Genomic DNA, 17694 nt, shown 5'->3' with positions numbered 1-17694 from the left:
AAATGAAATTTGTATATTAATTCTTTTTTTGGCCAAATGGCTTTTTCTTAGTTTTGATCCGACGATTTTGAGAAATAAGGGGTGGAGAAGGAGGCCTAGATGCCCTCCAATTTTTCGGTTACTTAAAAAGGCAACTAGAACTTTTAATTTTTAACGAATGTTTTAATTAGTAGAAAATATACGTAACTTAAGAATTAACTTATGTAACAAACTTTCATAACCTTAAATTTTTATTATGTATACGAGGGGGTTTGTACCCTCGTTAATACCTCGCTCTTTACACTAAATCGTAAGTTTTGTCCCAATTCTTTAAGAATGACCCCTGAATCAGAAAGGCCGTAGAATAAATAGTTGAAATTACTAAAAATACTTTAGCATAAAGAACAAGGTATTTAACTCCTCCTAAATACCTCGCTCTTTATGCTAAAGTATTTTTAGAACCCCTCATATGCGTAATAATCTCTGTTCGTTTTAATTTTCAATGCTACTTCTTCCTTTCATTTGAAAAAACTTTTCATGTTTATTTTTCATTGTTTTCTTATAGTAATGCTAGAGAATCCTGCGCCCTTGTCATTGAATTTTTCTTCCCCCAGAACAGATTCCTCCAAGGAAAGATCCTCCAACATAGCCCCGTCTCCTCAGCCCCACCCCCAAACAAAATAAAATCCCCCTGAAAACGTCTGTACACTTCCCAATAACCATTACTATATGTAAAAACTGGTCAAAGTTTGTAACTTGCAGCCCCTCCCCTAGGGATTGTGGGGGAGTAAGTCATCCCCAAAGACAAAGTTATTATGGTTTTTGACTATGTTGAACAAAATGGCTATCTCAAAATTTTGATCCGTTGACTTTGGGAAAAAAATGAGCGTGGGAGGGGGCCTAGATGCCCTCCAATTTTTTTGGTCACTTAAAAAGGGCACTAGAACTTCTCATTTTCGTTAGAATGAGCCCTCTTGCGACATTCTAGGACCACTTGGTTGATACGATGAACCCTGGGAAAAAAAAACAAATAAACACGCACCCGTGATTTGTCTTCTGGCAAAAAATACAAAATTCCACGTTTTTGTAGATAGGAGCTTGAAACTTCTACAGTAGGGTTCTCTGATACACTGAATCTGATGGTGTCATTTTCGTTAACATCCTACGACTTTTAGGGGGTGCTTCCCCCTATTTTCCTAAATCAGGGAAATTTTCTCAGGCTCGTAACTTTTGATGGGTAAAACTAAACTTGATGAAACTTATATATTTAAAATCAGCATTAAAATGCGATTCTTTTGATGTAGCTATTGGTATCAAAATTCAATTTTTTAGAGTTTTGGTTACTATTGAGCCGGGTCGCTCCTTACTACAGTTCGTTACCACGAACTGTTTGATTATTAGTATTATTACTACTAATAATAGCAATAATTTCACATTGAAGCACCCAGCCGCCTGAGGCCAACTGCGGGTGGAGAGTTTTCTGTATGAAGAAGTGAAGTGGGGGAGGGGGTTATAGCTATTTTGTGGAGAGCTAATCTGGAATTGAAATTGTGTGCTGTGTTGTTGTTTCTTGAGTACTTATCTGTTAGGCAGTACACACTCGATAATTTCGATCTACAGGTACGGGGTTGAAACAACGGAGACGCTTTGGAGATAGATAGGATAGATATATAATTTGGACTGTATATTTGCACATTAGGGGGTGGGGGTTAGGAGTTAAGTATAGCGGGGCTGCGTGCAAAATAAAATCAAACCAAAATACCAACTAAATATTTATTAAATATAGCTACAATGTAGCGTTCCACTAAGCCGAAGGGAATTGTATCCGTATACAAAAAGAGCATTTTTGGCTATTGTCTGATTTTACAGATCCAAATTCCTGAGTGTGTACTTGCTAACAGATAAGTACCGTTTTTTTTTCTTTTTTTGCGTGTGTCATTATCAAATCACTATCTTCCCTTCTTTGAACACACAAAAACCATTATCCTTGTATGAACCTTTTCAGTTTTATTTTCCTGCGGGGGGGGGGGGGGCAAAAACCGTTTTTCCTTTTTCAGGAAAATCCCCACCTTTGTCACTTATTTCGGGAATTTACGATGCGTAGAGAAAGGGTGAGTTCAAGCTCTTCAAATGACGGATCTATTTATTTACTTTCTTACGATTTTTCACGAATCTAAGATATGCAGGCTCTTTTTCACAAGCTTAATATGAGCTATAGACTAAAGCAGTCGGTGCATATACTATATGTTATTTCCCGTACACCATCTGCATGACGTAAAAATCAAGAACAATCCAATTATTTTTTGAACAAACACACTTCAAAAGGCATATAATTGGGCCCTTAATGCCACATCCTTTTTTAAATCCTCAGATTCGAAATTACTAACCATACACTCGCTTGTTGGCCATTATGTCTTCGCCGTTCCTCCGGCACGCGAGTGGTAATCTCTGAAACAGTCCACTACCAGCCGCTTCTGAACAGTGTTTTTCTTGACGGCAAAGAGCTCAGGTCAAAGTGTATTGTAAAGAGAAGAAGAATAATTGACACTGCTCTATAACAGCTATAATAAGATTTTTATTTTAATTGTGAACTGGATCTGTTCAATTTTTGACGAATTCCAATTGAACTAAAAAATTTGGGTGCAACTAGTGAATATTTGGAAAAGTTCTTTGTTTTGTATAATTTAAACTTGAACATAATGTGGATAAACCTTTTCATTTTTCTAACTTCTGTATTGTGTGCATGGAGCTTAACTTTTAATAATGGAGGATATGAGAACATTGTTGTTGGAATCAGCGAAAGAAATAAAGAACCCTCAAATTGCACAGAGTTCTTCCAAAAATTAGAGGTAAGACTGGAAATTTCACTTAGGATTGGGGAGGGGTCAAGATACTATGGCCTTGAAGAACAGGGGCTCAATTTCTATGAGGCAGGGAGGCAATTGCCCCTCCCAGACTTCAGTTTGCCCCCCCCCCCGCCCCTAGACCTGAGTTTGCCCCCCCCCCCCCATCTGAAATTTAATTTCTTCAAAAATCTTGTCAAAACTTACATAAGCATCCATAATTCAAGGATCAACAGAAACGGATCAGTTTTCTTTAGTATATGTTTACTTTTACAGTACTATAAAGCATCTTTATAGTACTTTTATAGTTTTTTTTTAACTGTAGGTAAGGAGCGACATAAAAACTTAAAACGAACAGAAATTACTCGGTATATGAAAGAGGCTGATTCTTCCTCAAAGCCTCCCTCTTTACGCCGAAGTTTGAATCTTTCTCTCAACTCTACTTTTTAAAACAGTAAAAACCTAGGTGCCCTCCAATTTTTTCGTCACTTAAAAAAGGCACTAGAACTTTGGATTTCCATTAGAATGAGCCCTCTCGCGACATTCTAGGACCACTGGGTCGATACGATCACCCTTGGGAAAAAAACAAAAACAAAAAAACAAACAAATAAACACGCATCTATGATCTGTCTTGTTTCAAAAAATACAAAATTCCACATTTTTGCAGATAGGAGCTTGAAACTCCTACTGTAGGGTTTTCTGATACGCTGAATCTGATGGTATGATTTTCGTTAAGATGACTTAAGATGACATTCTATGCCTTTTAAGGGGTGATTCCCCTTATTTTCTAAAATTTGGTAATTTTTCTCAGGCTTTTAAAATCAGCATTAAAATGTGATTCTCTTTTGATGTAAACATTGCTCCCGTCCTCCCAAGAAAAATCTTGCTCTTACTCCTTAATTTGCAATTCGGATGACACTCCTTTGGAAGGCTACAGTAACACAAAATCAGTTTCCTCATAAGTGAAAAATAGTGAATTTGCTTTTCTTGAAGTTTGTAAGCAGCAGTCTTTTCTGGAGATAAACTAACATTGACTATAACCCCCATATACCCTCCGATATACTAACGATTAAAAAACACAGCCACTCCATTGGTATCAATTGTAATGATCTGTGATCTGTTTTCCGCATGGACCTAAACTATAGATTTCTGGAATTTTGGGAAGAGGGGATGAGGGTGCAAAGCTATGATTTTTAAAAGCTTCAATTTTCATCAAATTTGTATCTAGCTATCCCCTAAAAAAAAAAAAACATAATATGTCACATAGTATGTGAGCGCCTGAATAAAACAAGAAAAAAAAAACAGATGAAAAATAAACAAAAATAAGCTAAATACACATGGCACTAACCAGCTTAAAAAATTGTAGCTTCCTTTGAAGGTGCATTGCCTTTAGGCTTAAAAATTGTTAATGTTCGAATATTTACGGAAAAAATGTGCTGTCAAGTTTAGCCAGTTGTTTTGCCCATTCCTTTTTATAGTTCAGTATGGCAACACTGACTAAAACGTGGTGTGGCCCTAAAAACTTTACAATATCAAAATAACCACGAAAAAAAAATCCAAGAAAGTCGCTTTTTTCATTTATGAATAAGCCTAAGACCAGCTGAACTTTAGGAGGGCAGCTGCCTGTCTACATTTTGAAAACTATCTCACTTGGTATTTTCACTAAAAACAAATTTAATTGAAACAAAAATCGAGAAATGAGCAGAATTTTCCCAGACTAAATTTTGATAACATGTTTTACTCTTCCCCCTTCTCTAAGCTTTTGTGAATTAGTGTTCCTTCTTAAAACGAGCCTAGAGAGTAAAAAATGTTTCAATTTTGATGTCCCTGGTGCTTGAACATCAAAAATACAGATCCATACACATCAGAATAACAAATTAATGAGCAATTTTGTTTATTCCAAGCATCTAGTTTTGCAAACAGTTAATCTTACATTATTACTTGTCTAAGGCTTTGCCAAGATAACCCGCCTTCCAACGAAAACTTAAATGATTGCCGATGTTCTGAGTGAATACCTCCCCTCTAATGTATTTCTACTCGGGGTTTACAATTAGGTTAATTAAAAGCCATGGCATATTTCACTTATCAAATTACATTTCTTGTAGATAAGGAGAATGCAAGAATACTCATCACCTCGATGTGTTCTATAATTTGGAAGAGCTAATATTTTAAGGAAGGTTTGACATTTGGGTCATGTCGGAGGTTTAGGGACCCTAATTAAGGGAACAGTGGCTTTTGCTCCTCTTTTAGATTTTATATACGGTGAAGTAGGTCTACCTAAGCCAACTACTCAATTTGGAAGAAGGTAGTGAAGTAAGCTAGTCCTTCCAACTTTGTACATAGAAGAGGCATTTACCACACCAACTCTCCAGATTATTCCGTACTCCCCCATGTTTGTTTGTATAATTTGTAAGATTTTGTGTTTTATTTAGTGGGCCCTCTAGAGCATGTGTGCCCCCACAAAGAAGTTCCTGCGCGCGTGCCTTAAAAATGGTATGAATCACGCGCACGGTTACATTATGGCCCCCGTCCTCCAGTGTTGCTGAAACGTAGCTCAAAAGTAGAAATATATAGTTAAATAGATGCAAAACGATTCAAAATAGGAAAAAAACATCTATGTTAGTCGAATACTCGATTAATTGAAAAAAACAAAAAACACGTTCATTAAGCTTACATATAATTCTAACTTCTATAAGAGTTTATTAAATATAAGACTTTACCAAAATACCTAGAATATAATTAGTCCAATAACACAACTGTTGTTCACTCACTAACATCATTTCTTACCAGGTCATTACTCACCAGCAATAAGTTCCGGTTCAAATTCCAATTTTACGTTCATTGTTAAGAAGATAAAAACTCTCTACCCTACGTATAATAACTCTGTGGGATACCCTATTGGGCCACCCCGAAGCATGGTATAGCTTAACGCTTATAAATGTGAAAGAATTGTCCCATTGGTTGAGATACTTTCTCTTTGAAAGTCAACGCTGAATAATAAAGTTTTTGGTAATCAAAATATTGTGTAAGAATATAAGAATATAAAATTAGTTTTATGTTTAACAAGCTGCTGAATTTTAGCTTAGCATATCTTATCGTCAAGATCTACATTTAAAAAGTTCATTTTGTTGCATGCTTACATGTGCTTTATTATAAAACTAAAAATATAGTGGAATTAGCTTGAATCTAGGGGTCTCATCAGAGGTGTCGAAAAAAAATTTGAAACTTCATTTTTTTTATATACAACAGACTTGGCTTTTATTAGCCAGATTTAACGAAAAATTTTATTTTTTGTGTAATTTTTGAATATTTAGAGGTAGGCCTTCCCATGTTTACAACACTCCTAATTTAAGGACTTTGATATATTGATAACTTCAACTTAATATCATCAGCTTTCTTTTCAATAAATGTGCTGCTCCGTCAGTTATTACTCAAGGTATCTCTTATTAATATCTTTTGTTCACTTGATTTTTTTTCCTTAAACTTTACACAAAATAAAAAAAGAGTATATTCGAACAATAAACAAAAACAGTAAAACCAATCTAAAGAATGGTATAGATGAGTAAAACCAATAAAGAATGGTGAAGTAAATAAATAGTAAAATATAGTAAAACAAGTAGAGAATGGTAAGACCAATAAAGAATGAATGTGAAGAGATAAAAAAGGATTTAGAGGACCCTGGCCCAAAAGAACAGCGCCCAAAGAACCCTGCCGTTTACCTCCATGCTTTTGAATACGGAAAAATTCTTAAACCGATGTCTTTGAAGCAATGTCAGTATTACTTACGAGTGCGTAAGTGCACGAAGCTATGAAGCCAGATTCCCGGAAGAAAACAATTGAGGGAATTGAAGAAATAGATATTCGAAAAAAAATTAACTGGAGTGCATTCACTTCCTGAGGGATTAATTGCGAGGGAGGGCGGTGACAGGTTCTTTGTCCCCCCATAGAATTTTTGGTTCTCCCTACAGTTTGAAAAATGCCTTTTGCCGGAGTATACTTATTGAAAGTTCTTTTTGTTGGCATTTTTATTGAAAAATTTCGGAACTTGTATTTTAAACGGTCTGATTGAACTTGGTTGAATTTGAGTGATTTATAGTTTTTTCATTCAACCAAAATTTGTTTCTGGCATTTTTTTTTTACCAACCCTCCAAAATGCAACACACTCGGGCCAAGAGTCAAGCGTCATTGCACGGAGCCACTGTTATAATTTCCAAAGTAAGGGGGTGGATAATAATGCAAAAACGAAATTTTTGGGCAATTATTCTTGAAATTCCTTGTAGGGAGGGGGTTCAAACATATATTGGTGGATTCCTTCCCCATGTTCCTATGTTAATTAATAGAATGAAACTTTTCATCTTATTTCAATGATATACTATTTTTGAGTAATTTTTTGGTTGAATATCACATAATTTTTTTTATTAAAAAGGCACTTAAAATATACTTTCAGTTTTTAGAAAGTCCTACAGCATTTGGGACAGTATTAAAATGCTTGAGAATTACAGGGGTTTAGGACTTCACTCCACAATTTCCCGGCACAATTGCTCCTGGCACAATTTCGTCGAAATGACTTTTAAAACAAAGCTCTTAAGTGAGTAATACTCTTTTTTATTTAATTGTATATTATTATTCTAGGAATCTTTCCACCAAGCCTCTGCGAAGCTCCACATCGGAACCAAGAGTCGAGCATCGTTTCGAAGTGCTACTATTATCATTCCAAGAAAGTGGCAGTGCTTAAAGACAGTTGATTCCTCGGCCGAGACTAACTGGGCAGATGCAAAATACAAGATTACAGACATAAATCAGGTTGTTACAGTACAGCCAAAGCTATGTGGTAAACCTGCAGAGACATCGATGTTATCATTTAAATTATTCGCCGCCCAAAGTACCAGCGATATCGGTAATTTCTGTTTCATTTCGACATTCGATTGTATCAACAAACTGTAGCGTTAAAAATTGCTTTTACAACATTTCCATTGAACATACTGAAAAAATGACAAAGCTGCTCCCCCTAGATTTTGGAAAATACAATGGATTTTGCCCCCCTCCTATATTACCGTGAATTAACATCACTGACCATCCCTGGCTGAAACATATTTGTCCCCTAGTTTTTCACCAAGAGTCAAACAGTTCGTGGTAACGAACTGTAGCAAGGAGCGACCCGGCTCAATAGTAACCAAAACTCTAAAAATTGAATTTTGATATCAATAGCTACATCAAAAGAATCGCATTTTAATGCTGATTTTAAATATATAAGTTTCATCGAGTTTAGTCATACATATCAAAAGTTACGAGCCTGAGAAAATTTGCCTTATTTAAGAAAATAGGAGGAAACACCCCTTAAAAGTCGTAGAATCTTAACAAAAATGACACCATCAGATTCAGCGTATCAGAGAACCCTATTGTAGAAGTTTCAAGCTCCTATCTACAAAAATGTGGAATTTTGTATTTTTTGCCAGAAGACAAATCACGGGTGCGTGTTTATTTTTTATTTTGTTTTTTTTCCCAGGGGTCATCGTATAGACCAAGTGGTCCTAGAATGTTGCAAAATGGCTCATTCTAACGGAAATGAAAAGTTCTAGTGCCCTTTTAAGCGACCAAAAAAATTGGAGGGCATCTAGGCCCCCTCCCACACTCATTTTTTCCCAAAGTCAGCGGATCAAAATTTTGAGATAGCCATTTTGTTTGGCATTGTCGAAAACCATAATAACTATGTCTTTGGGGATGACTTACTCCCCCACAATCCTTGGGGGAGGGGCTGCAAGTTACAAACTTTGACCTGTGTTTACATACAGTAATGGATATTGGGAAGTGTACAGACGTTTTCAGGGGGATTTTATTTTGTTTGGGGGTGGGGCTGAGGGGAGGGGGCTATGTTGGAGGATCTTTCCTTGGAGGAATCTGTCATGGGGGAAGAAAAATTCAATGAAAAGGGCGCAGGATTTTCTAGCATTACTATAAGAAAACAATGAAAAATAAACATTAAAACGGTTTTTTCAAATGAAAGGAAACAGTAGCATTGAAACTTAAAACGAACAGAGATTATTACGCATATGAGGGGTTCTAAAAATACTTTAGCATAAAGAGCGAGGTATTTAGGAGGAGATAAATACCTCGCTCTTTATGCTGAAGTATTTTTAGTAATTTCAACTATTTATTCTACGGCCTTTCTGATTCAGGGGTCATTCTTAAAGAATTGGGACAAAACTTACGATTTAGTGTAAAGAGCGAGGTATTAACGAGGGTACAATTCCCCTCGTATACATAATAAAAATACAAGATTATGAAAGTTGGTTACGTAAATTAATTCTTAAGTTACGTATATTTGTTAAAAATTAAAAGTTCTAGTTGCCTTTTTAAGTAACCGAAAAATTGGAGGGCAACTAGGCCTCCTTCTCCACCCCTTATTTCTCAAAATCGTTTGATAAAAACTAAGAGAAAACTAATTTTTTTTAGCTGAAAGAAAGGAGCGACATTAAAACTTAAAACGAACAGAAATTAGTCCGTATATGAAATGGGTTGTCCCCTTCGCAATCCCTCGCTCTTTACGCTAAAGTTTGACTCTTTGCCACAATTCTACTTTTTAAAACAATTAAAAGCTTTAGCGTAAAGAGCGAGGGATTGCGGAGGGGACAACCCATTTCATATACGGAGTAATTTCTGTTCGTTTTAAGTTTTAATGTCGCTCCTTACTTTCAGCTAAAAAAAATAGTTTTTTTTTATTTAATACAACCATAAGTCAAGGGGTTACAATACAGACGAATTTAACCCATCTAAAGTCAGGGTTTTGCCTTTGCTTTTCAATTTTTTCTTACTTGGGGCTTTGGAACTATATTTGGAGCACGCTCTGCCCTTTTTTCGGCAGGTATGATGGAATTATCTCTACGAATAACAGCTATTTTAGGCATGCTGTTGAAATGAACAAGAAGAAAAGAAGCAAATAAAAATAAGAGTATAAATGTAGCTAATAAAAATTAATATTTTTTGGTTACAAAGTTGAAGCAGCTGCAAGCTGGTAGAGTCTGCCGTATGTCGTTATAACAACCACAGCTTCCTTGCATCAACTAAATTGAAGCAGATCAGTTTCTTGGAGGGTCAACTGTCATTGCATGTCCACCTGGACTTTCCCTAATAAGGAACAATGATCGAAATAAATAAAGATTAGGTAATTTACGGAATACCACTGTAGCCTCAGCTCCACAAACTTTTGAATACCACAGCTATGAAGCGCTGTATGATTGATTCGCTGTTTTGTTTTTAATAGTGCCTTAAATATCATTTTCACTACAATATCATAAGTTTCTAATGCGGGGAACATATCCGCACACAGCCTCCCTCACCCAAAGGTTGGTCGCAGAGACCAAACTTGTCCTGAAAATGGAGAAATTATCTCCTTAAAAACTGCGTTTTTTTGTCTTGGCCCCCTCTTACTCTCTTATGAAAATTAAATAAAAAAAAACAAGCTTTTTTAAATGAAAATAAGGAGCGACATTAAAACTTAAAACGAACAGAAATTACTCCGTATATGAAAGGGGCTTTTCCTCCTCGGCACCCCGCTCCTTACGCTAAAGTTAATTATTGTTTGAAAAAGTAGAGTTGCGAGAAAGAATCAAACTTTAGCGCATATATAGCCCATATAGCCCTCTTGCAACACTCTAGGACCACTTGGTCGATACGATGACCCCTGGAAAAAAAAACAAAAAACAAAAAAACACGCACCCGTGATTTGTCTTCTGGCAAAAAATACGAAATTCCACATGTTTGTAGATTGGACCTTGGAATTTTTTCTATAGGGTTCTCTGATACACTGAATCCGATGGTGTAATTTTCGTTAAGATCCTATGATTTTTAGGGGGTGTTACCCCCTATTTTCCAAAATAAGGCAAATTTTCTCAGGCTCGTAACTTTTGATGACAAAGATTAAATTTGATGAAATTTATATATTTAAAATCAGCATAAAAATCCGATTCTTTTGATATATCTTTTAGTATCGACATTCCGTGTTTTAGACTTTCGTTTACTATTAGCCGGGTCGCTCCTTACTACAGTTCGTTACCACGAACTGTTTGATTATGTTTGATCAAACAGTGCTAGACTAATTTTGAAATAGCGGGCAATGGCCCAGAAGGGCTTTGAGGCGTTTTAGGCCGATCACTTCCAGACGTTGAATTCCGAGAGGAAAAGAATGGAATTTCCATGAAATTATGCCCATCGATTTATACTTTAAGTGGTTCTAAAGGACTTAAGGATGCAATGCATACATTGAATAAGGCAATCAAGCACCACTTGTCGATGGGACAATAATTTATCTACAAAATAATTTTTATTTCACAGGTCGTTAACAATTTTGATTAATTCTAAGAGACACTCACTTGAGATTGTTGGAAATCATGATTGCTTGTAATTCCATTAAGAGGTTTACAGATATGAAGCGAGTTACGTTTTTTATGAAGTACAACACTATGGGAATGTGGTAAAACAAATTTGATATTATGAGGTGCGACATAAGAAGTAGGTCTATATCACATGCAAGCTTCTTTTTTTTACGAAACAACCAATCATTTTATTAATATTAAAACACTATTACAAACGTAAAAAAGTTATTCGGCCCAAGAAGCAGTATATTTTTAGTTGGTATTTTACAAAATTACAAATAAACTTTGATATTATAAGGGGCGACATAAGAAGTAGGCCTATATAAAGTACAAACTTCTTTTTTTTATCAATCAATCAATCATTTTATTAATATTAAAACGCTATTACAAACGTAAAAAAGTTATTCGGCCCAAGAAGCAGTATTTTTTTAGTTGTTATTTTCTTTTTTAAGTTGTATATTTTACTAAATTGCCCTATATATGTCTTTTTTGCTCGACAAGTTTAATAGAACAGCTTATGATAAAAGGTATATATCCCTGAAGCTATTCCTCCATCATAAAAAATCTTAGGATTTCATCACCCCTCCCATACCAGAATTCCTGGTAAGTTCCTGCTTCGACCAATGTTTCTTTTTTTCCAGGAAATGTTTTAGTAAAAGAATGGCTGAAGCTTCGATATGGTGTGTACGACCAGCATGGTTTTCCAAACGACCCTGTTTACCCGTTACAAGAAAACCTTACTACAGAATGCAATAGAGAATCTATTGACAATAGAATGTAAGACTTTTATTCATTAGAGTTTTTCATCTTTTTGCACAAATATCACACCAACTTTCAAGAATTTTATATCAAAGAATAAGCTGTGTGTTAAATATGGTTCGATCGAGTTTTCTACGACTACAATGAAAAAATTAGACTAAGAAGGCTATGCCACATTTTAAAGATGAAGGATGATATGATCTAGTGCCTTTTTGCCACCCACCTAGGATCAAATAAAATTCAGGTCATTCTGGGTTAGGGTGGAAGGAAATCATAAAAAGGGTATTTGTTAATTAAACGAAATACACTCAAGAATTACGCTTAGGTTAGATCTGAGAAAGCCGGTTTTATAGCAACAAAGACAATTGACGGATGATAGAATGCATTGGACTTTCGCATGCTATACTTAAACTTAACCTACCTAATACTTAAACCTAACCTAAGCGTAATTCTTGAGTGTGTTTTGTTTAATTAGCAAGTACCTAAAAATAAGTATTTAAAGAATATAGGAAGTTATTGAGAGGGACTAAAAAAATGAAATTCTTAGCAAATTGGGGTGGAAAAGCTTGCCAAGCTGTGTTGACCTCAGATAGCTTTGAACTACAACGAGTTATTAGTAGTAGTGCTTGTTTTAAGGTCAAGAGGACCCACTTGGGTTTTCCAGGGATAATATATGGAAGGCAGGACATTATTCAAGTTCCATGGGTGCGAGTCAGCTTAAACTTTTCTGTGGGGAAGTATGTAATAGCTAATATATACATAATATAAGCTAACATATATAATAAAAATAATGTAATAATAAAAAATATTCCCCATGGACACTAGTAGGAGGCAACGCCCCCTGGGGAACAAGAACACGTTAAATGATGTATATAGATATGAAAATGTGAAACATTACCATTTGAATCTGAATTCAAACAAAGCTCCTTCTAGCACTTGCCCCCCTCAGAAAAAAGTCATCTCTTTTGTATTACAAAATTTGGTTTTCTCCTATGTTTTCTTTTCTGCCTCCCAGATGGGTGAATAGACCCCTCCCTTCATCTATGTGTACCCGTGGTTTACCGTGCTATTATCTGATTTTTGGTCATTCTCTTCAGCCTTAGTCAATTATTAAAAATATGTTCAGCGGAATAACAAGCCTTTAACCCTTTTATAGTCAAACATTGATCACAGGCATTTGTCAGGTGAAGCTGCTGCATCTTAAAATTAATGGAACTGTATTCTATTAAGATAATGAATTTATGTCTGAAGCTGCAACCTCTGGTATTATATTAAAAAAGATTCAATAGTTTGGTGAAACAACAAGTTTTTCTTGCATAATTAAAGACGTTAAATGTAAATGTTTTACCTTTGTTTGCACTCAGAACATTTCTCAGTGTCAAATATTTGCAAATGACTACATGAAGAAGCGGAAGAAAATTAAAAAGACCGGTCGTAAACCTACGAAAAAAGAAGTGAAGAAAAATGTTAGATAACCAACTGTCAAAGTTTGAAAGGGACCTATGATACCGTAATCTCGAAGCTGTCTGTAGTCAAGGAATTATTGGCTATAGTATTTAAAGTTTGACCACAGAGAACAGACTAAAAACAGAGTACTTGTAAAAAATGCTGTGAATAAAAACTTTGGATCTTTTTACTGGGAAAGAATTTGAATCAATAGAACCATTCAGGGTTTACGTTCTTTTTGACAAAGTCATTTGGTGCAAGCTCTCTTAAGATGAACAATTAGATATTAAAAAGGCTGTTCTATTTTTCTCTCCAGAAATAAAGAATAACGTTATTGGCTTAAACACATCACAGAAATAAACTAATCAGAAAATACGTTAACACGGCCGTATGGGACGGTCATCTCATTTTTTATTTTTATTTTTTTTATTTTTTTTTGATGTTGGGATCGTCAATTACAATATTAAGGTTGACGCTACCTGTAAAGCTAGAGGGGAGTGCAGTGGAAAACAGATCTTGGTACCAGATTTTCCCTCCAGAAATAAGGAATAATGCTATTGGCTTAAACACATCACAGAAATAAACTAATCAGAAAACAGGTTAACACGGCCACATGTGACAGTCATCTCTTTTTTTTTTTTTTTTTTTTTTTTTTTTTTTTTTTTTTTTTTTTTTTTTTTTTTTTGATGTTGGGATCGTCAATTACAAGATTATTCTGGCGCTACCTGTAAAGCTGGAGGAGAGTGCAGTGGAAAACAGATCTTGGTGTCAGAGAGATTTTGTGAAATAATAGTTTTGGAACATAGACGCTAATCGAGCCCTCCCCATTCCCTGTTCAAACCTGGAAAGCGTCTGGTATAATTAATCTACTTTTTAGTGTTGAATAAATAGAAATAAATAGCGGTAGCGTAGGCCTCTTTTCTGAAGCTTCCTTGTTTTTTAGGGGAGAATATAAAAAATGGTCGTTGTGTCGCTACATTGTCATAGCCAGTTTGTTCTTCGTATTTCTCTTATGAGAACGGAAATCAATCTGTTTTTCTCTTCAAACCGTAAGAAAATATCCCCCTATGATTCTAAAAAAAATCCTTTTACATTCTTTTGATAGGTAATTCAATACGTCATGCAGTGTGGCTTCAGATCGTTGTTTAAACATCCGATAGCAATGTCAGCGTAAATTGAAACCAGCCAACAAAATGCTGGCGATTATCTATAAAAAAGGGGCGACCGCAAATATATCTCACGGTTTTCGTTTTTTCTGTATCTACAATGCCAGCCAGACTTCAAGCCTTTGTCGGTCAGGATATAAAAAGGACTGTTATGGCAAATCTCTTAGTGATGCGATTAATTTTATGCGTCTGAAATGCACGGACTCACAACGCGCTCACAGAAGGTTATGTCGGACGTAAGCTAGGCGTGTGACCTGAGATTCTCAAGGCAGGCTCGTTGATAAGACTACTACATAGGTCCTAATAGGTATGGGTGTTTTAACGCCATCGTGGTTTTCCACCACGGTATATTTTCCGCCACACAGGAAAGCTTGCATCACCAAAAGGATTAGTTGGGTCAGAATAGACAGGTTAGGTTAGTCTGTGTCTATTTCTATGTTTTTGTCTATATCTATATCTGTGTCTATTTCTTTTCTGTCTATGTCTATCTATGTCTATTCTGACCTACCTGAATTAAAAGGTGGCGGAAAACATATGGTGGCCTAAAACCGCGGTGGCGTTAAAACACTGCTACTCCTAATACTGGCACATCTCCATGCTTTCTGAGGTTATGACATGGAATTAATAGCCTTCAGTTTTTAATAATTGACCAATTGCGTAATTACATCCAAACTCCTAGGGGAGGGGAGCGCAAAGTTGGAACCAGTTTTTCCAAGTCAAGTAAAAAAGACAGTGAAAACTGAATAATGTGCCATATAGTACCATTAAAGCAAAGTTATATGAAATTAAACTGACCCGTTTCTGCTGATGCTTAAATTACGTAGGCTTAACTTAGTTTTGATAAGATTTTTGAAGACATTGAGTTTCAGGGGGGAACTGGGGTTTGGGGGGAAGTTACCACCCCCCTGACCTATAGTAAATTATGCCCCTGTAATTAACTACAACTGAAAAAGCAGCAAAGGCTACGTACTTACTCAGAGGTTCAAGTCAAGTGGGTGTGATATAAAACAGGAAAGTAAATATTGCATTACAGGGAATTTTTACAAGTAAATGCAGTTGATATAAATGCAAAAACAAGGAAGTAAATTGAAAATGTAATGAACAATAAGAAAAATAATAAGAATGTCGAAGTTTCGAGGAGGTGTATGAGTTCAAAAGCATACCTAAGGATATGTGGGTGGTAGTACCATCATTTTTATGTTGTTTGTTTCATTTCGTTTTAAGTTCAAACCTCCCTATATATTGTCACCACCTTTCAGTCATTATTTTTTCTGTTTAATCATTGTTTTTTTATACATAAAATTTTTAGTAAAAGTTTCAATATGCGATGGCATTTTGCATCAGAATTCAAAACGTTTCGTCAAACATTTTTGATAAATACTTTTTGAAACGATTGTTTCCAATTTTTTCCGATGTGCCTCATACCAGATTACCGTTTTTGAATCGAAAAGGGCCTTTGCAGCATGTTGTGTCACTAGCTCAAAAACGCTTTGTGTGTCAGTTTATGAATTGACCGTTGTTAAGCTTTCTTCAACCATTGATTAGATATATAATCACCCTAGGAAAGTTTTCACAACTCCTTTTTGATTCATTATATATCATTTGCTTTTTCAGAGTGGGGGAGGTGTTTGCAAAAAATAATCCTGAGGAACAAGATCTAAAAAAAAGAAAAGATTGAATTTCTCAGAACTTGGACAATATTTTGCACTTTTTGTGCATGTTTGATGTTTTCTTTGGGAGCGGGTGGGAGAGGGCGGATGTCCTCTTAGGCCTCCCCCGTGTGCAATGTTTGATGCATATGAACGAAATTCATATCTAAAAATGCCAATATAACACGGATTTCATCCTTTTTGGGGCAACATTTTTTTTCTGGGGGGGGGGGTACAAATGGTGAAAAATTGCATCTTGGGATAATGTGGTATCTCCAGTTTAGAAACTGTTTAAAAAACTAATATATTCAGTTTAGCTGCCTAAACCCCCTCCGCTTTATATAGTTAAATGACCTGAAAACATTGACAAGGGGTAAAAAATTTACTCTTACGCAAGTGATTGGGTAAGTCTGAATATTTTGGTTTCACATCCGGAAGCCTTTATCTACGAGAAAAAAACTAGAATAAAAGTAACTTGACACAATTGACAGATTGACACAACAAATTGATGCATCCATAAAAAAGAGAAAAAAAACAAATACTATACAAAAAATAAAACGAAAGAAACGCATACCTGATAAACAATAGTTGCGGTTTTTAAACAAGTTTAATATTATAATTTAAGCACAAATACGAGACAGAGTGACTGCTGTATACTATAGCCAAAAAAAGAATTAATATATAAATTTCATTTTAATAATTTATGTGCGGAGAGCCAAAACCAAACATGCATTAGTTCAAAAACGTTCAGAAATTAAATAAAAAAAAACTAATTTTTTTAGCTGAAAGTAAGGAGCGACATTAAAACATAAAACGAACAGAAATTACTCCGTATATGAAATGGGTTGTCCCCTCCGCAGTCCCACGCTCTTTACGCTAAAGTTTTTAATTGTTTTAAAAGGTAGAATTGTGGCAAAGAGTCAAACTTTAGCGTAAAGAGCGAGGGACTGCGGAGGGGACAACCCATTTCATATACGGAGTAATTTCTGTTCGTTTTATGTTTTAATGTCGCTCCTTACTTTCAGCTAAAAAAATTAGTTTTTTTTTATTTAATTTCTGAACGTTTTTGAACTAATGCATTTTTGGTTTTGGCTCTCCGCACATAAATTATTAAAATGAAATTTATATATTAATTCTTTTTTTGGCTAAATGGCTTTCTCTTAGTTTTGATCAGACGATTTTGAGAAATAAGGGGTGGAGAAGGAGGCCTAGTTACCCTCAAATTTTTTTGTTACTTAAAAAGGCGACTAGAACTTTTAATTTTTAACGACCGTTTTTATTAGTAAAAAATATACGTAACTGAAGAATTAACTTACGTAACAAACTTTCATAACCTTATATTTTTATTATGTATACGAAGGGGTTTGTACCCTCGTTAATACCTCGCTCTTTACACTAAATCGTAAGTTTTGTCCCAATTCTTTAAGAATGACCCCTGAATCAGAAAGGCGTTAGAATAAATAGTTGAAATTACTAAAAA

At 35.3% G+C, this 17694-nt stretch overlaps 1 protein-coding gene across 1 annotated transcript in view; it reads left to right on the top strand.

The window, feature by feature from the left end:
* The first annotated feature begins 2349 nt into the window (after positions 1-2349).
* Positions 2350-17694, top strand: part of LOC136037282 (calcium-activated chloride channel regulator 1-like) — a 58626-nt gene continuing 43281 nt past the window's right edge. Inside the window, exons 1-3 of the mRNA XM_065719920.1 lie at positions 2350-2828; positions 7455-7719; positions 11836-11971. Of these exons, the coding sequence (XP_065575992.1) occupies positions 2679-2828; positions 7455-7719; positions 11836-11971 (551 nt within the window). The 5' untranslated portion in view covers positions 2350-2678. The remainder of the gene's footprint in view (positions 2829-7454; positions 7720-11835; positions 11972-17694) is intronic.

The sequence above is a fragment of the Artemia franciscana genome, chromosome 2, assembly GCF_032884065.1.
Source record: "Artemia franciscana chromosome 2, ASM3288406v1, whole genome shotgun sequence".
Classification (NCBI taxonomy): domain Eukaryota; kingdom Metazoa; phylum Arthropoda; class Branchiopoda; order Anostraca; family Artemiidae; genus Artemia; species Artemia franciscana.
The sequence above is the reverse complement of the archived record's forward strand: the minus strand, read 5'-3'. Positions and strand labels throughout refer to the sequence as shown.